The sequence below is a fragment of the Wolffia australiana genome, chromosome 4, assembly GCF_029677425.1.
Source record: "Wolffia australiana isolate 7733 chromosome 4, ASM2967742v1".
NCBI classification, from domain to species: domain Eukaryota; kingdom Viridiplantae; phylum Streptophyta; class Magnoliopsida; order Alismatales; family Araceae; genus Wolffia; species Wolffia australiana.
The window spans coordinates 9927981-9947500 of NC_135838.1; the positions used below are offsets into that span (position 1 = coordinate 9927981).

General features: G+C 46.4%; 2 protein-coding genes and 2 pseudogenes across 2 annotated transcripts; all 4 read left to right on the forward strand.

The window, feature by feature from the left end:
• The first annotated feature begins 2818 nt into the window (after window positions 1–2818).
• Window positions 2819–4380, forward strand: LOC144702611 (uncharacterized). Its single transcript, XM_078574636.1, has one exon. It carries the CDS (start codon window positions 3802–3804, stop codon window positions 4366–4368), a length of 567 nt encoding a protein of 188 aa, XP_078430762.1. The 5' UTR covers window positions 2819–3801; the 3' UTR covers window positions 4369–4380.
• Window positions 4381–7189: 2809 nt separating this feature from the next.
• On the forward strand, window positions 7190–7851 carry LOC144702491 (secreted RxLR effector protein 161 pseudogene; annotated as a pseudogene).
• A 3434-nt stretch (window positions 7852–11285) lies between these two features.
• LOC144702606 (uncharacterized) lies at window positions 11286–13958 on the forward strand. Its single transcript, XM_078574634.1, has one exon. It carries the CDS (start codon window positions 12245–12247, stop codon window positions 12809–12811), a length of 567 nt encoding a protein of 188 aa, XP_078430760.1. The 5' UTR covers window positions 11286–12244; the 3' UTR covers window positions 12812–13958.
• Window positions 13959–15637: 1679 nt separating this feature from the next.
• On the forward strand, window positions 15638–16303 carry LOC144702492 (secreted RxLR effector protein 161 pseudogene; annotated as a pseudogene).
• The last annotated feature ends 3217 nt before the right edge of the window (window positions 16304–19520 follow it).

The following is a 19520-nucleotide window of genomic DNA, read 5'->3' on the forward strand; positions in this document are numbered from 1 at the left end:
AGATGCACTTATGTCAGGTTAGAATTTTGCACGTAAATATAATCGCGGCTCCCTTTATTAGCATTAAGGAGTATAATGACTTCCCTTGATATATCCTGCATTGTTCCCCACGCCGGAGAAGTCGCAATTGAAGACTCATAATTTGGAGAAGCTGTTTTCTTGTACGTACATATAAAAATAATATTCCGTGGATCGGAAATTTTAGTTGAAAATTTGATTGTAAAGTTTATTTGAAAAGTCGCTTATAAATGTCCAATTTTGCATGATATGTGCATGAGGAATAGAAGTGGAGTTCTTCCGTTTCTACATTCTCTGTCATATTTTTCTTTTTTCTGTGCAAAAAGCAAGAAGAGAGCCGTGTTCTCCTAGAAGCGGTACTTTGGCAGGCAAGGGTCTGGAGCAACATGTATGTGAGGTTCGCATGTGAATCGTGGTGGGATGGCCAGATGAAGAGCGGAGGATGCCGTAGGAGGAAAGATAAGGCCCTTTCTCAATGATATTTTTTCTTCGCGTTCTCCCACTTGGTCCTCTCTTTCTCCCCCTTTCTCCGTTTCGTTATAGCCCTGTCATTGCTTTAATCTTCCACACTCACTTGCTCTTTCTGTCCCACTCTAAATCTTTGACTCATTGAGTCTTCCACTCGCCCTTCTAATCAGTTTCTGTTCCCTTCCCTCACTCTCTCCCTTTAACGCTCTCACCACCTTCCTCTACAACACTCGCAATGTTTCTCTCACTCTCTCATTCTCTCCCTCGGTAACTCTCGCGCTCTCGCTCTTTTGCGTTCTCCCTCTCTTCTACTGTCAGTGGCTTCCTTTCTGCCTCTAAATCACCTAATATATATTGCTCTCACTCTATCATTCACTTGTTATCTCTTCCGCTCACACACTTCCACATTTTGACTCTATCATTATCTCCCTTTCTCTCCCTCGCACAATTTTATTCTTTATTGCCCTTAATTTCTATTTCTCTCCGTTCTCACCCTTCATCGCTCTCATTCACTCCCTGTCTTACTCTCGTTCACCCACCCTCACTCTCCTACTATTTCTTCCCACCTTACGATGGCCCTCTGTCACTCTCACTCTTACTCCCGTGTTCTTCCTGCCTCGCGATGGCCCTCCCCCTCTACCTCTCGCACTTTGTCGTCGTGTCACACTATCTCGCTCTTTTTGTTGTCGCCCACTAAATACTAAACTCTTCCTCGGACATTTTCTGCCTCGCTCACTCTCGCATTGTCTCCCTCTAATTGTCTCTCTCTTTAACCCTCTCATATGTCCAGTATCTCAATATCTCTTACAATCTTACTTCCTCACTTCCACAATCTCATACTCTCTCCCATTTCCCGCATTTTTATTTCTTGGTACACTCAATTTTCTCCCTCTCACTCCCTCGTTGGTTCACTATCTCCTTCTCTCATTCGATTAACACTTACTCTACCTCTTCCGCTTGCCCTCTCACATCCGGCTTCACTCTCTTACGCTTCCTTACATGTTTTTCCCGTCGGCCTCGGAAATAGGACCTGCTTCGACCGAATGTCGTTAAGTGAAGACCAGGTATTATCAAATTTTACTTAAGTTCATGCTATTTAATTTGAGATGTAAACTCTATTTGCTGACACAATTCAACGATTTATATTAAATGGTTGATTTAAATATGATGGGCACTGAGGTTTGTCAAAATAGACACCATCACCTGCGTTGCATTACTGCTCCGAAACCAGTAATTCTAACGATAACCACCAACGATTGCAAAAGAAGAGGCGTTGTGGTGAAACTCGACAAGCGGCAGTAGAATGAAGGTGTAAACGCAGAAACAAAAGTTTAATACTACACTTCGTATGGGGTAAAAATCTCTAGTGTTTTCAAAGTTGTATTTTTTTAATTTTTAAAAGGTACAAAAATTTACAGGTAAAACTACAAAGGGATGAAATGACAAATGTTGGCAATAAATATGGTACAACCATGCTCTGTATTTGTTTCAAACCTCACTGAACTAACAGTATTTATAAATAAATCCACTTATGTTCCCTAAAAGTAATAAATTCAATTTAATTTCGGAATTTTTCATAGGTGTTTGAATGAAAGGAGTGAGTTTAAGATGGATAAATAAATTTATGCAGTACTTGGGATTTTGGGATAACTTGATTAATTTTCTTTGATTTAAACCGAAACAGAAGTACAAACAAACACTAAAAAATTATGGACTAATTTGATGTACTTTTAATTTACACCAGAAATGTAAACAAAATATTCTTAGTTTTTTTTCCTCCAACTACATTCATACCCGACCGAATAAAAAGAAAATACATGGTAATTGGGGGCTTTAATATTTTTTAAAATGCTGAAATTTGGAAAAAATTGGAATATTATTTGTTTGCTTTTTTTCTGATTTGTCAAATATATAAATACTAATATAACTACGTACGATAGTTTAGATCATTCAAACCTGTTTGAATCGGTCAGGTTGCTTTAAGATTAGTTGAAAATTTGTGTAAATTCTTCAGGAAGTAACTCATTCTGTCTGAGGGTTGCAGTGCTGTGCACGCGTACTATCAGCGGGGAAGGAACGACCTGGGTGTTTGCAAGATGACGTGCAGCGCAGACCACCGCAGAATAGGATGGGCAGACTGTGTGGATTAAAGAAAGGTGATTTGCAGATTATAAAAGTCGAATTGTTTTGGATCTCAAAGTGTGACTATGTTGATGACAATGGAATATAGAGAGTGAGAAGGGATGATCTTGGATAAAGAGAAGGGTGGATATTAGAGAGAGAAAAATAATCAAATGAATAGATATAAAGGAAATCAAATAAATGGTGTAGGAGGAGTTTGGAGAAGAGTATTAACAGGAAACTACTTTACCTTTTTTACGATCATCTGGGAAACAAATGTGAGGTATGGATAATGTTTTCGAGAGAGATGTAGTTAGTTATATATATAGAGTAGGAAAAGCATCTATTTAGAGTAAGAAGTGATAGATATAAAGGAGAGCTTGATAGACGACAGCGAAATAAACGACAGCGATCTTCTTATCATGCTGGCCAGCTTCTCAGAAGACTATCAAATGGAGGATGATGTCGCGAAATACATCGTTGATCCGGCGGCCAGGGACGCCGATATGCCCGAAGACCATCCAACGGCGCCAGATGTATCCATATATACGGACGATCCCGATCTCATGGTCGCCAGCGTTCCCCAGAATCATCCAATGCAGAGTGATGTCTTGAGATGTAACGGCGATCAAAATGCCACGTTCGTCAGAGTTCAGCACAATTATCCGCAACCAGCTGAGGGTGTCAGATACACTGGCGATGCCACTACGATGGTCAACAGCATTCTGTATAATCCTCGTTAACCTTTCGCTGCCGTAGTCGAACAGTAAATACTAGAATGCAAGTTATTTGATCTCTGGCTTTTCGTTAGTGGCTTGCTAATTTTGTGTTGAAAGTAAGTCCTAGAAGGCCCCGCGGTGCTCCGGACGTGGCAGTTTGCAACGAAAGAAGTGCGACAAAAGCGGAGCGTGGAAATTCCTCAACCGTTTGTTGATGCACGAGCTGCGCGACGTGCGACCATTTTTCCCAGTCTTCCTTAAACGTGCCAATCGAGTCAGGATCGTGGGATGATACGATTCTGAATTTACTATTTAAGTGATAGCCTGAACACAGAACGTAGTACAAGAAGTTGTTGTTTTTTCTTGCCGTTGGTTTGCGACACTCCTGAGGCGAGAGAAATTTGAGAAGGAGAGAGATCCTGTGTTGAAGGCCAACATTTGGTACCAGAGCCCTCCGCCAATCTCAAGTACTCGCATGGAGAAGACGTCGTTGATCCCGTCGGCGAGCAGTAGCAGCAGCGGTGGCGGTGGTGGAAGCATGAGTTCGTATCAGTACCCGCAACTCTCAACGGCACACTACACCAGCTGGGCGATACGGGTCCAGGCGATCATGGAGAACCAGGGCGTCTGGACAGCCGTCCAATCGGCGCCCGATGCTGCTGTCGACATCAAGCTGGATAGGAAGGCGAAGGCGCACCTACTCCAAGCACTTCCGGAGGACATTCGGATGCAGGTGGCACAGAAGAAGACTTCGAAGGAAATCTGGGAGGCTCTGAGCACGAGGTTCGTAGGCGCTGATCGTGTCAAGAACGCACAACTACGAGCACTGAAGAGCGACTTCGATGCCATGCGGATGATCGATGGCGAATCTCTCGACGATTATGCAGGGAGGCTGTCGACGACGTTGGTCAGATACACCAACGTTGGAGGAACGTTGGATGACACGGCCCTGGTGAAAAAGCTATTCGACACCATGCCGGATCGATATCTGCCTGTCATCGCCGGCATCGAGCAATTCTGTGACATCGACATGATGCTGTAAGAGGAAGCGTTGTCCCGGCTGAAGGCGTTCGATGAACGCTGCGCCTGCGCCAAGCCGGTGGCGGAGTTAATGTTGGTGAACAGCTTCTCTTCACTCAGGCCGAGTGGGAGGCGCGGCAGAAGAAAAGTGGAGGTGACTCATCATCAAGCCAGAAGGGCAAAGCATCCGAGGAGGCGGGAACCGTGGTCGAGACGGCAGTGGTTGTAGCCGGGGTCATGGTAGAGGTGCCCGTGGAGAGCCGCAGAACGCTCAAGGCTTGGGTGGCTCTGGAGGTGGTGCCCGTGACAAGACTCACATACGCTGCTTTAATTACAGCAAAATGGGACACTACTCCACGTGGCAAAGCCCCCAAGAAGACGGAGGAAGTCCACCTCACGCAGACCGGCGACATCGAACTAGCACTGCTCCTCGCAGTGTCAGAGGAGTTACCTCAAGTGATTCCGTTGCCGCAGGAAGAACTATCACTGCCTCGGCAGATGGAGCAGGCGGTGGTGTTGCTGAACGAGGAGAAAATGCGGCCTGAGCTGCACCAGGCTGACTGCAGCACATTGCCGACATCCATTTGGTTCCTCGACAATGGTGCAAGTAACCACATGACGGGGGATAGGAACAAGTTCCGGGAACTGGACGAGGTCGTCACTGGGAAGGTGAGATTTAGGGATGGCCGATCGGTGGAGATCAAGGGGAAGGGATCCATATTCTTTGCTTGCAAGAATGGAGATCAATGGCTACTTTACGAGGTATACTACATTCCCAGCGTGTGTAGCAATATGGTCAGCCTTGGCCAACTCACCAAAACAGGCCACAAGGTGATCATGGACGAGGATCAAATTCAAGTCTTTGGGAAAAATCTGATGCGATTGATTATGAAGCTGAGGCGTACTCCAAACCGGCTCTATAGGATCGAGCTCACCTTGGCATACCCAGTGTCCTTGACGGCGAGCTTGGATGATCCGGCGTGGCTGTGGCATGCACGCCTAGGTCATGTAAATTTCGAAGCACTGAAGATGCTTGCCGACAAGTCGATGGCAGGAGGAGTGCCACCGATATCCCACCCACAACAGCTCTGCCAGGGCTGCCTGGTGTCCAAGCAGGCGAGGCATACGTTCTCGGCAGCAGCAAATTTTCGGCCGGAGAAGCCGCTCGAGCTGATCCATGGGGATCTCTGTGGACCGATCACGCCGGCGACAAATGGTGGTAACCAATATTTTTTGCTTCTTGTGGATGATTGCACTCGCTGGATTGGGTGTATGTGATTAGAACAAAGGACTAGGCACTTCCAGCATTCACAAAGTTCAAGGCGCTGGTTGAAAATGCACGGGGACGCAAGATCAAGATGCTTCGTACAGATCGTGGGGGAGAATTTATCTCGGTCGAGTTCACACGGATGTGCGAAGACTCCGGCATCGATCGGCAGTTCACCGCCCCGTACACACCACAGCAGAACGGAGTGGTGGAGAGGAGGAACCGCACGCTGATGGACATGGCGAGAGCCTTGTTGAAGAGCATGTCTGTACCAGGAAGGTTTTGGGGGGAGGCACTGAGGCACGCCGTCTATCTCCTCAATTGACTGCCGACAAAGGCCATGGGTAGCCGCACTCCATATGAAGCCTGGACGGAAGGAAGCCACATCTTGCCCATCTCCGCGTGTTCGGGTGCAAGGCGCACGTGAAGGTGACAAGCCCACACTTGAAAAAGCTAGACGATAGAAGTCAACCGATGGTGTACCTTGGCGTCGAGGACGGGAGCAAGGCACATCGGCTATTTGATCCACATCGTAACAAGGTACATGTTAGTTGAGATGTTTACTTCGAGGAGAATGTGGAATGGAGTTGGAGTGTAGGAACAGCAGCAGCCCAATCATCGGAGTTTGTTGTTAAAGAACCAATGGCTGGGGCAGTCGGCATGGGCATTCATATCGGCTGGAGCAAGGGTGCCATCAGCTAAGGCAGGTGCGCCATCGCCAAGGGAGTCTCATCGGCTGGGCCAGAGACATCTGATCACAGCATTGCACGCGTCACCTCCGGTAGGGGCCTCTCCTCTTCTAGCAGGTGGAGATGAATCCCACGACGGTCCTGTCCGGTACAGGCTCATCGCCGACATCATGAAGGAGACGCGTTGTATTGATCTGGAAGAAGCATAAGAAGCCAATGAAGAAGCACTGTTGATGGAGACGGAGGAGCCGTCATGCTATCGTGAAGCGGCTGGCCAACTAGAGTGGGAAGATGCAATGAGCAAGGAGATCGAGTCAATCGAAAGGAATGAAACGTGGTCCTTGGCAAAGCTTCCAAATGGGCATATGGCAATCGGCCTCAAGTGGGTCTTCAAGCTCAAGAACTCAGATGGGGAGGTGATCAAGCACAAGGTGCGGCTGGTAGCAAAGGGTATGTGCAACATCAGGGTATCGACTTTGAAGAAGTGTTTGTGCCAGTCGCCGCCTTGATAAAGTATGTGTCATCCTTGCGGTTGCAGCAAACTGAGGGTGGCAGGTGCATTACTTGGACGTCAAGTCAGCATTCCTCAACGGTGAACTGCAGGAGGAAGTGTATGTTGCACAACCAGAAGGTTTAATGGTGAAAGGCAAGGAGCATATGGTGTATCGGCTGCACAAAGCTTTGTATGGTCTTCGGCAAGCACCGCGAGCTTGGAACGCACGCCTCGACCAGAGCTTGAAGGACCTCGGCTTCACAAGGTTTGTGCAGGAGCAAGCAGTGTACACCCGAGGAAAAGACAGCACTAGTATTATCATCAAATATATGTTGATGATATCGTTGTGACTGGTCAAGATCCATGGGCCATAGCACAATTCAAGTAGCAGATGATGGCCAAATTCGAGATGAGTAATCTCGGACTGTTGCACTACTACCTCGGCATTGAAGTGGCGCAAGGCGAAAGTGGAATCTCCATCAAGCAAGTTTCATATGCCAAGAAGGTGCTGGAGCAATTCGGTATGAGTGAATGTAATTCCACCAAGTATCCCATGGAGCCGAGGATGCAACTGCATAAGGATGGTGAGGGACACCCAGTGGACGCCACGGAGTATCGCTGCATCATCGGGTGTCTCAGGTATCTTCTCCACACGGCCGGACCTGTCCTACGGTTGGTGTAGCAAGCAGATTTATGGAGCGGCCTACTGTCATGCATCACAAGGCAGTCAAACAGATCCTGAGATATCTGAAGGGAACAATTCACTTCGGCCTGGTGTACAACAGAGGAGGTGTAGAGGAAATCACTGGATTCATTGACAGTGATCTGGCCGGCGACATGGATGATCGCAAAAGCACGGGAGGTATGGCGTTCTATATCAATGAATGCCTTGTTGCTTGGAACCCCCAGAAGCAGAAGACAGTGGCGCTCTCGTCATGTGAAGCCGAGTTCATGGCGGCAACAGCGGCAGCGTGTCAAGCACTGTGGCTACGAAGTTTACTGTGCGAGCTGATCGGAGAACAACCAAAGCCCGTGAAGATGTTCGTCGACAACTAATCGGCGATTGCACTGATGAAGAATCTGGTGTTCCATGGACGCAGTAACCACATCAACACCAAGTTCCATTTCCTTAGTGAGTGCGTCGAGGGAGGTCAGATTATTGTTAAGTTCATTAGAACGGAAGAGCAAAGAGCTCACCCTTTGACGAAGGCATTGCCGGCGGCAAAGCTGGCGACGATGCGGCATCTACTCGGTGTCCGCGACCTTGGGCCACTCCAGGATTAGGGGGGAGAATGTTGAAACTAAGTCCTAGAAGGCCCCGCGATGCTCCAGACGTGGCAGTTTGCAACGAAACAAGTGCGACAAAAGCGGAGCGTGGAAATTCCTCAACCGTTTGTTGATGCACGAGCTGCGCGACGTGCGACCATTTTTCCCAGTCTTCCTTAAACGTGCCAAACGCAGGAAGTTAGGATCGAGTCAGGATCGTCGGATGACACGATTCTGAATTTACTATTTAAGTGATAGCCTGAACACAGAACGTAGTACAAGAAGTTGTTGTTTTTTCTTGCCGTTGGTTTGCGACACTCCTCAGGCGAGAGAGAAATTTGAGAAGGAGAGAGATCCTGTGTTGAAGGCCAACATTTTGTGGGTAGATGCACTTATGTCAGGTTAGAATTTTGCACGTAAATATAATCGCGGCTCCCTTTATTAGCATTAAGGAGTATAATGACTTCCCTTGATATATCCTGCATTGTTCCCCACGCCGGAGAAGTCGCAATTGAAGACTCATAATTTGGAGAAGCTGTTTTCTTGTACGTACATATAAAAATAATATTCCGTGGATCGGAAATTTTAGTTGAAAATTTGATTGTAAAGTTTATTTGAAAAGTCGCTTATAAATGTCCAATTTTGCATGATATGTGCATGAGGAATAGAAGTGGAGTTCTTCCGTTTCTACATTCTCTGTCATATTTTTCTTTTTTCTGTGCAAAAAGCAAGAAGAGAGCCGTGTTCTCCTAGAAGCGGTACTTTGGCAGGCAAGGGTCTGGAGCAACATGTATGTGAGGTTCGCATGTGAATCGTGGTGGGATGGCCAGATGAAGAGCGGAGGATGCCGTAGGAGGAAAGATAAGGCCCTTTCTCAATGATATTTTTTCTTCGCGTTCTCCCACTTGTTCGTCCCTTTCTCCCCTTTCTCCGTTTCGTTATAGCCCTGTCATTGCTTTAATCTTCCACACTCACTTGCTCTTTCTGTCCCACTCTAAATCTTTGACTCATTGAGTCTTCCACTCGCCCTTCTAATCAGTTTCTGTTCCCTTCCCTCACTCTCTCCCTTTAACGCTCTCACCACCTTCCTCTACAACACTCGCAATGTTTCTCTCACTCTCTCATTCTCTCCCTCGGTAACTCTCGCGCTCTCGCTCTTTTGCGTTCTCCCTCTCTTCTACTGTCAGTGGCTTCCTTTCTGCCTCTAAATCACCTAATATATATTGCTCTCACTCTATCATTCACTTGTTATCTCTTCCGCTCACACACTTCCACATTTTGACTCTATCATTATCTCCCTTTCTCTCCCTCGCACAATTTTATTCTTTATTGCCCTTAATTTCTATTTCTCTCCGTTCTCACCCTTCATCGCTCTCATTCACTCCCTGTCTTACTCTCGTTCACCCACCCTCACTCTCCTACTATTTCTTCCCACCTTACGATGGCCCTCTGTCACTCTCACTCTTACTCCCGTGTTCTTCCTGCCTCGCGATGGCCCTCCCCCTCTACCTCTCGCACTTTGTCGTCGTGTCACACTATCTCGCTCTTTTTGTTGTCGCCCACTAAATACTAAACTCTTCCTCGGACATTTTCTGCCTCGCTCACTCTCGCATTGTCTCCCTCTAATTGTCTCTCTCTTTAACCCTCTCATATGTCCAGTATCTCAATATCTCTTACAATCTTACTTCCTCACTTCCACAATCTCATACTCTCTCCCATTTCCCGCATTTTTATTTCTTGGTACACTCAATTTTCTCCCTCTCACTCCCTCGTTGGTTCACTATCTCCTTCTCTCATTCGATTAACACTTACTCTACCTCTTCCGCTTGCCCTCTCACATCCGGCTTCACTCTCTTACGCTTCCTTACATGTTTTTCCCGTCGGCCTCGGAAATAGGACCTGCTTCGACCGAATGTCGTTAAGTGAAGACCAGGTATTATCAAATTTTACTTAAGTTCATGCTATTTAATTTGAGATGTAAACTCTATTTGCTGACACAATTCAACGATTTATATTAAATGGTTGATTTAAATATGATGGGCACTGAGGTTTGTCAAAATAGACACCATCACCTGCGTTGCATTACTGCTCCGAAACCAGTAATTCTAACGATAACCACCAACGATTGCAAAAGAAGAGGCGTTGTGGTGAAACTCGACAAGAGCGGCAGTAGAATGAAGGTGTAAACGCAGAAACAAAAGTTTAATACTACACTTCGTATGGGGTAAAAATCTCTAGTGTTTTCAAAGTTGTATTTTTTTAATTTTTAAAAGGTACAAAAATTTACAGGTAAAACTACAAAGGGATGAAATGACAAATGTTGGCAATAAATATGGTACAACCATGCTCTGTATTTGTTTCAAACCTCACTGAACTAACAGTATTTATAAATAAATCCACTTATGTTCCCTAAAAGTAATAAATTCAATTTAATTTCGGAATTTTTCATAGGTGTTTGAATGAAAGGAGTGAGTTTAAGATGGATAAATAAATTTATGCAGTACTTGGGATTTTGGGATAACTTGATTAATTTTCTTTGATTTAAACCGAAACAGAAGTACAAACAAACACTAAAAAATTATGGACTAATTTGATGTACTTTTAATTTACACCAGAAATGTAAACAAAATATTCTTAGTTTTTTTTCCTCCAACTACATTCATACCCGACCGAATAAAAAGAAAATACATGGTAATTGGGGGCTTTAATATTTTTTAAAATGCTGAAATTTGGAAAAAATTGGAATATTATTTGTTTGCTTTTTTTCTGATTTGTCAAATATATAAATACTAATATAACTACGTACGATAGTTTAGATCATTCAAACCTGTTTGAATCGGTCAGGTTGCTTTAAGATTAGTTGAAAATTTGTGTAAATTCTTCAGGAAGTAACTCATTCTGTCTGAGGGTTGCAGTGCTGTGCACGCGTACTATCAGCGGGGAAGGAACGACCTGGGTGTTTGCAAGATGACGTGCAGCGCAGACCACCGCAGAATAGGATGGGCAGACTGTGTGGATTAAAGAAAGGTGATTTGCAGATTATAAAAGTCGAATTGTTTTGGATCTCAAAGTGTGACTATGTTGATGACAATGGAATATAGAGAGTGAGAAGGGATGATCTTGGATAAAGAGAAGGGTGGATATTAGAGAGAGAAAAATAATCAAATGAATAGATATAAAGGAAATCAAATAAATGGTGTAGGAGTTTGGAGAAGAGTATTAACAGGAAACTACTTTACCTTTTTTACGATCATCTGGGAAACAAATGTGAGGTATGGATAATGTTTTCGAGAGAGATGTAGTTAGTTATATATATAGAGTAGGAAAAGCATCTATTTAGAGTAAGAAGTGATAGATATAAAGGAGAGCTTGATAGACGACAGCGAAATAAACGACAGCGATCTTCTTATCATGCTGGCCAGCTTCTCAGAAGACTATCAAATGGAGGATGATGTCGCGAAATACATCGTTGATCCGGCGGCCAGGGACGCCGATATGCCCGAAGACCATCCAACGGCGCCAGATGTATCCATATATACGGACGATCCCGATCTCATGGTCGCCAGCGTTCCCCAGAATCATCCAATGCAGAGTGATGTCTTGAGATGTAACGGCGATCAAAATGCCACGTTCGTCAGAGTTCAGCACAATTATCCGCAACCAGCTGAGGGTGTCAGATACACTGGCGATGCCACTACGATGGTCAACAGCATTCTGTATAATCCTCGTTAACCTTTCGCTGCCGTAGTCGAACAGTAAATACTAGAATGCAAGTTATTTGATCTCTGGCTTTTCGTTAGTGGCTTGCTAATTTTGTGTTGAAAGTAAGTCCTAGAAGGCCCCGCGGTGCTCCGGACGTGGCAGTTTGCAACGAAAGAAGTGCGACAAAAGCGGAGCGTGGAAATTCCTCAACCGTTTGTTGATGCACGAGCTGCGCGACGTGCGACCATTTTTCCCAGTCTTCCTTAAACGTGCCAATCGAGTCAGGATCGTGGGATGATACGATTCTGAATTTACTATTTAAGTGATAGCCTGAACACAGAACGTAGTACAAGAAGTTGTTGTTTTTTCTTGCCGTTGGTTTGCGACACTCCTGAGGCGAGAGAAATTTGAGAAGGAGAGAGATCCTGTGTTGAAGGCCAACATTTGGTACCAGAGCCCTCCGCCAATCTCAAGTACTCGCATGGAGAAGACGTCGTTGATCCCGTCGGCGAGCAGTAGCAGCAGCGGTGGCGGTGGTGGAAGCATGAGTTCGTATCAGTACCCGCAACTCTCAACGGCACACTACACCAGCTGGGCGATACGGGTCCAGGCGATCATGGAGAACCAGGGCGTCTGGACAGCCGTCCAATCGGCGCCCGATGCTGCTGTCGACATCAAGCTGGATAGGAAGGCGAAGGCGCACCTACTCCAAGCACTTCCGGAGGACATTCGGATGCAGGTGGCACAGAAGAAGACTTCGAAGGAAATCTGGGAGGCTCTGAGCACGAGGTTCGTAGGCGCTGATCGTGTCAAGAACGCACAACTACGAGCACTGAAGAGCGACTTCGATGCCATGCGGATGATCGATGGCGAATCTCTCGACGATTATGCAGGGAGGCTGTCGACGACGTTGGTCAGATACACCAACGTTGGAGGAACGTTGGATGACACGGCCCTGGTGAAAAAGCTATTCGACACCATGCCGGATCGATATCTGCCTGTCATCGCCGGCATCGAGCAATTCTGTGACATCGACATGATGCTGTAAGAGGAAGCGTTGTCCCGGCTGAAGGCGTTCGATGAACGCACACGCCTGCGCCAAGCCGGTGGCGGAGTTAATGTTGGTGAACAGCTTCTCTTCACTCAGGCCGAGTGGGAGGCGCGGCAGAAGAAAAGTGGAGGTGACTCATCATCAAGCCAGAAGGGCAAAGCATCCGAGGAGGCGGGAACCGTGGTCGAGACGGCAGTGGTTGTAGCCGGGGTCATGGTAGAGGTGCCCGTGGAGAGCCGCAGAACGCTCAAGGCTTGGGTGGCTCTGGAGGTGGTGCCCGTGACAAGACTCACATACGCTGCTTTAATTACAGCAAAATGGGACACTACTCCACGTAGTGCAAAGCCCCCAAGAAGACGGAGGAAGTCCACCTCACGCAGACCGGCGACATCGAACTAGCACTGCTCCTCGCAGTGTCAGAGGAGTTACCTCAAGTGATTCCGTTGCCGCAGGAAGAACTATCACTGCCTCGGCAGATGGAGCAGGCGGTGGTGTTGCTGAACGAGGAGAAAATGCGGCCTGAGCTGCACCAGGCTGACTGCAGCACATTGCCGACATCCATTTGGTTCCTCGACAATGGTGCAAGTAACCACATGACGGGGGATAGGAACAAGTTCCGGGAACTGGACGAGGTCGTCACTGGGAAGGTGAGATTTAGGGATGGCCGATCGGTGGAGATCAAGGGGAAGGGATCCATATTCTTTGCTTGCAAGAATGGAGATCAATGGCTACTTTACGAGGTATACTACATTCCCAGCGTGTGTAGCAATATGGTCAGCCTTGGCCAACTCACCAAAACAGGCCACAAGGTGATCATGGACGAGGATCAAATTCAAGTCTTTGGGAAAAATCTGATGCGATTGATTATGAAGCTGAGGCGTACTCCAAACCGGCTCTATAGGATCGAGCTCACCTTGGCATACCCAGTGTCCTTGACGGCGAGCTTGGATGATCCGGCGTGGCTGTGGCATGCACGCCTAGGTCATGTAAATTTCGAAGCACTGAAGATGCTTGCCGACAAGTCGATGGCAGGAGGAGTGCCACCGATATCCCACCCACAACAGCTCTGCCAGGGCTGCCTGGTGTCCAAGCAGGCGAGGCATACGTTCTCGGCAGCAGCAAATTTTCGGCCGGAGAAGCCGCTCGAGCTGATCCATGGGGATCTCTGTGGACCGATCACGCCGGCGACAAATGGTGGTAACCAATATTTTTTGCTTCTTGTGGATGATTGCACTCGCTGGATTGGGTGTATGTGATTAGAACAAAGGACTAGGCACTTCCAGCATTCACAAAGTTCAAGGCGCTGGTTGAAAATGCACGGGGACGCAAGATCAAGATGCTTCGTACAGATCGTGGGGGAGAATTTATCTCGGTCGAGTTCACACGGATGTGCGAAGACTCCGGCATCGATCGGCAGTTCACCGCCCCGTACACACCACAGCAGAACGGAGTGGTGGAGAGGAGGAACCGCACGCTGATGGACATGGCGAGAGCCTTGTTGAAGAGCATGTCTGTACCAGGAAGGTTTTGGGGGGAGGCACTGAGGCACGCCGTCTATCTCCTCAATTGACTGCCGACAAAGGCCATGGGTAGCCGCACTCCATATGAAGCCTGGACGGAAGGAAGCCACATCTTGCCCATCTCCGCGTGTTCGGGTGCAAGGCGCACGTGAAGGTGACAAGCCCACACTTGAAAAAGCTAGACGATAGAAGTCAACCGATGGTGTACCTTGGCGTCGAGGACGGGAGCAAGGCACATCGGCTATTTGATCCACATCGTAACAAGGTACATGTTAGTTGAGATGTTTACTTCGAGGAGAATGTGGAATGGAGTTGGAGTGTAGGAACAGCAGCAGCCCAATCATCGGAGTTTGTTGTTAAAGAACCAATGGCTGGGGCAAGTCAGTCGGCATGGGCATTCATATCGGCTGGAGCAAGGGTGCCATCAGCTAAGGCAGGTGCGCCATCGGCCAAGGGAGTCTCATCGGCTGGGCCAGAGACATCTGATCACAGCATTGCGACGTCACCTCCGGTAGGGGCCTCTCCTCTTCTAGCAGGTGGAGATGAATCCCACGGTCCTGTCGGTACAGGCTCATCGCCGACATCATGAAGGAGACGCGTTGTATTGATCTGGAAGAAGCATAAGAAGCCAATGAAGAAGCACTGTTGATGGAGACGGAGGAGCCGTCATGCTATCGTGAAGCGGCTGGCCAACTAGAGTGGGAAGATGCAATGAGCAAGGAGATCGAGTCAATCGAAAGGAATGAAACGTGGTCCTTGGCAAAGCTTCCAAATGGGCATATGGCAATCGGCCTCAAGTGGGTCTTCAAGCTCAAGAACTCAGATGGGGAGGTGATCAAGCACAAGGTGCGGCTGGTAGCAAAGGGGTATGTGCAACATCAGGGTATCGACTTTGAAGAAGTGTTTGTGCCAGTCGCCCGCCTTGATAAAGTATGTGTCATCCTTGCGGTTGCAGCAAACTGAGGTGGCAGGTGCATTACTTGGACGTCAAGTCAGCATTCCTCAACGGTGAACTGCAGGAGGAAGTGTATGTTGCACAACCAGAAGGTTTAATGGTGAAAGGCAAGGAGCATATGGTGTATCGGCTGCACAAAGCTTTGTATGGTCTTCGGCAAGCACCGCGAGCTTGGAGCATACGCCTCGACCAGAGCTTGAAGGACCTCGGCTTCACAAGGTTTGTGCAGGAGCAAGCAGTGTACACCCGAGGAAAAGACAGCACTAGTATTATCATCAAATATATGTTGATGATATCGTTGTGACTGGTCAAGATCCATGGGCCATAGCACAATTCAAGTAGCAGATGATGGCCAAATTCGAGATGAGTAATCTCGGACTGTTGCACTACTACCTCGGCATTGAAGTGGCGCAAGGCGAAAGTGGAATCTCCATCAAGCAAGTTTCATATGCCAAGAAGGTGCTGGAGCAATTCGGTATGAGTGAATGTAATTCCACCAAGTATCCCATGGAGCCGAGGATGCAACTGCATAAGGATGGTGAGGGACACCCAGTGGACGCCACGGAGTATCGCTGCATCATCGGGTGTCTCAGGTATCTTCTCCACACACGGCCGGACCTGTCCTACGCAGTTGGTGTAGCAAGCAGATTTATGGAGCGGCCTACTGTCATGCATCACAAGGCAGTCAAACAGATCCTGAGATATCTGAAGGGAACAATTCACTTCGGCCTGGTGTACAACAGAGGAGGTGTAGAGGAAATCACTGGATTCATTGACAGTGATCTGGCCGGCGACATGGATGATCGCAAAAGCACGGGAGGTATGGCGTTCTATATCAATGAATGCCTTGTTGCTTGGAACCCCCAGAAGCAGAAGACAGTGGCGCTCTCGTCATGTGAAGCCGAGTTCATGGCGGCAACAGCGGCAGCGTGTCAAGCACTGTGGCTACGAAGTTTACTGTGCGAGCTGATCGGAGAACAACCAAAGCCCGTGAAGATGTTCGTCGACAACTAATCGGCGATTGCACTGATGAAGAATCTGGTGTTCCATGGACGCAGTAACCACATCAACACCAAGTTCCATTTCCTTAGTGAGTGCGTCGAGGGAGGTCAGATTATTGTTAAGTTCATTAGAACGGAAGAGCAAAGAGCTCACCCTTTGACGAAGGCATTGCCGGCGGCAAAGCTGGCGACGATGCGGCATCTACTCGGTGTCCGCGACCTTGGGCCACTCCAGGATTAGGGGGGAGAATGTTGAAACTAAGTCCTAGAAGGCCCCGCGATGCTCCAGACGTGGCAGTTTGCAACGAAACAAGTGCGACAAAAGCGGAGCGTGGAAATTCCTCAACCGTTTGTTGATGCACGAGCTGCGCGACGTGCGACCATTTTTCCCAGTCTTCCTTAAACGTGCCAAACGCAGGAAGTTAGGATCGAGTCAGGATCGTCGGATGACACGATTCTGAATTTACTATTTAAGTGATAGCCTGAACACAGAACGTAGTACAAGAAGTTGTTGTTTTTTCTTGCCGTTGGTTTGCGACACTCCTCAGGCGAGAGAAATTTGAGAAGGAGAGAGATCCTGTGTTGAAGGCCAACATTTTGTGGGTAGATGCACTTATGTCAGGTTAGAATTTTGCACGTAAATATAATCGCGGCTCCCTTTATTAGCATTAAGGAGTATAATGACTTCCCTTGATATATCCTGCATTGTTCCCCACGCCGGAGAAGTCGCAATTGAAGACTCATAATTTGGAGAAGCTGTTTTCTTGTACGTACATATAAAAATAATATTCCGTGGATCGGAAATTTTAGTTGAAAATTTGATTGTAAAGTTTATTTGAAAAGTCGCTTATAAATGTCCAATTTTGCATGATATGTGCATGAGGAATAGAAGTGGAGTTCTTCCGTTTCTACATTCTCTGTCATATTTTTCTTTTTTCTGTGCAAAAAGCAAGAAGAGAGCCGTGTTCTCCTAGAAGCGGTACTTTGGCAGGCAAGGGTCTGGAGCAACATGTATGTGAGGTTCGCATGTGAATCGTGGTGGGATGGCCAGATGAAGAGCGGAGGATGCCGTAGGAGGAAAGATAAGGCCCTTTCTCAATGATATTTTTCTTCGCGTTCTCCCACTTGGTCCTCTCTTTCTCCCCTTTCTCCGTTTCGTTATAGCCCTGTCATTGCTTTAATCTTCCACACTCACTTGCTCTTTCTGTCCCACTCTAAATCTTTGACTCATTGAGTCTTCCACTCGCCCTTCTAATCAGTTTCTGTTCCTTCCCTCACTCTCTCCCTTTAACGCTCTCACCACCTTCCTCTACAACACTCGCAATGTTTCTCTCACTCTCTCATTCTCTCCCTCGGTAACTCTCGCTCTCGCTCTTTTGCGTTCTCCTCTCTTCTACTGTCAGTGGCTTCCTTTCTGCCTCTAAATCACCTAATATATATTGCTCTCACTCTATCATTCACTTGTTATCTCTTCCGCTCACACACTTCCACATTTTGACTCTATCATTATCTCCCTTTCTCTCCCTCGCACAATTTTATTCTTTATTGCCCTTAATTTCTATTTCTCTCCGTTCTCACCCTTCATCGCTCTCATTCACTCCTGTCTTACTCTCGTTCACCCACCCTCACTCTCCTACTATTTCTTCCCACCTTACGATGGCCCTCTGTCACTCTCACTCTTACTCCCGTGTTCTTCCTGCCTCATGATGGCCCTCCCCTCTACCTCTCGCACTTTGTCGTCGTGTCACACTATCTCGCTCTTTTGTTGTCGCCCACTAAATACTAAACTCTTCCTCGGACATTTTCTGCCTCGCTCACTCTCGCATTGTCTCCCTCTAATTGTCTCTCTCTTTAACCCTCTCATATGTCCAGTATCTCAATATCTCTTACAATCTTACTTCCTCACTTCCACAATCTCATACTCTCTCCCATTTCCCGCATTTTTATTTCTTGGTACACTCAATTTTCTCCCTCTCACTCCCTCGTTGGTTCACTATCTCCTTCTCTCATTCGATTAACACTTACTCTACCTCTTCCGCTTGCCCTCTCACATCCGGCTTCACTCTCTTACGCTTCCTTACATGTTTTTCCCGTCGGCCTCGGAAATAGGACCTGCTTCGACCGAATGTCGTTAAGTGAAGACCAGGTATTATCAAATTTTACTTAAGTTCATGCTATTTAATTTGAGATGTAAACTCTATTTGCTGACACAATTCAACGATTTATATTAAATGGTTGATTTAAATATGATGGGCACTGAGGTTTGTCAAAATAGACACCATCACCTGCGTTGCATTACTGCTCCGAAACCAGTAATTCTAACGATAACCACCAACGATTGCAAAAGAAGAGGCGTTGTGGTGAAACTCGACAAGAGCGGCAGTAGAATGAAGGTGTAAACGCAGAAACAAAAGTTTAATACTACACTTCGTATGGGGTAAAAATCTCTAGTGTTTTCAAAGTTGTATTTTTTTAATTTTTAAAAGGTACAAAAATTTACAGGTAAAACTACAAAGGGATGAAATGACAAATGTTGGCAATAAATATGGTACAACCATGCTCTGTATTTGTTTCAAACCTCACTGAACTAACAGTATTTATAAATAAATCCACTTATGTTCCTAAAAGTAATAAATTCAATTTAATTTCGGAATTTTTCATAGGTGTTTGAATGAAAGGTGAGTTTAAGATGGATAAATAAATTTATGCAGTACTTGGGATTTTGGGATAACTTGATTAATTTTCTTTGATTTAAACCGAAACAGAAGTACAAACAAACACTAAAAAATTATGGACTAATTTGATGTACTTTTAATTTACACCAGAAATGTAAACAAAATATTCTTAGTTTTTTTTCCTCCAACTACATTCATACCCGACCGAATAAAAATAAAATACATGGTAATTGGGGGCTTTAATATTTTTTAAAATGCTGAAATTTGGAAAAAATTGGAATATTATTTGTTTGCTTTTTTTCTGATTTGTCAAATATATAAATACTAATATAACTACGTACGATAGTTTCGATCATTCATACCTGTTTGAATCGGTCAGGTTGCTTTAAGATTAGTTGAAAATTTGTGTAAATTCTTCAGGAAGTAACTCCTTCTGTCTGAGGGTTGCAGTGCTGTGCACGCGTACTATCAGCGGGGAAGGAACGACCTGGGTGTTTGCAAGCTGACGTGCAGTGCAGACCACCGCAGAATAGGATGGGCAGACTGTGTGGATTA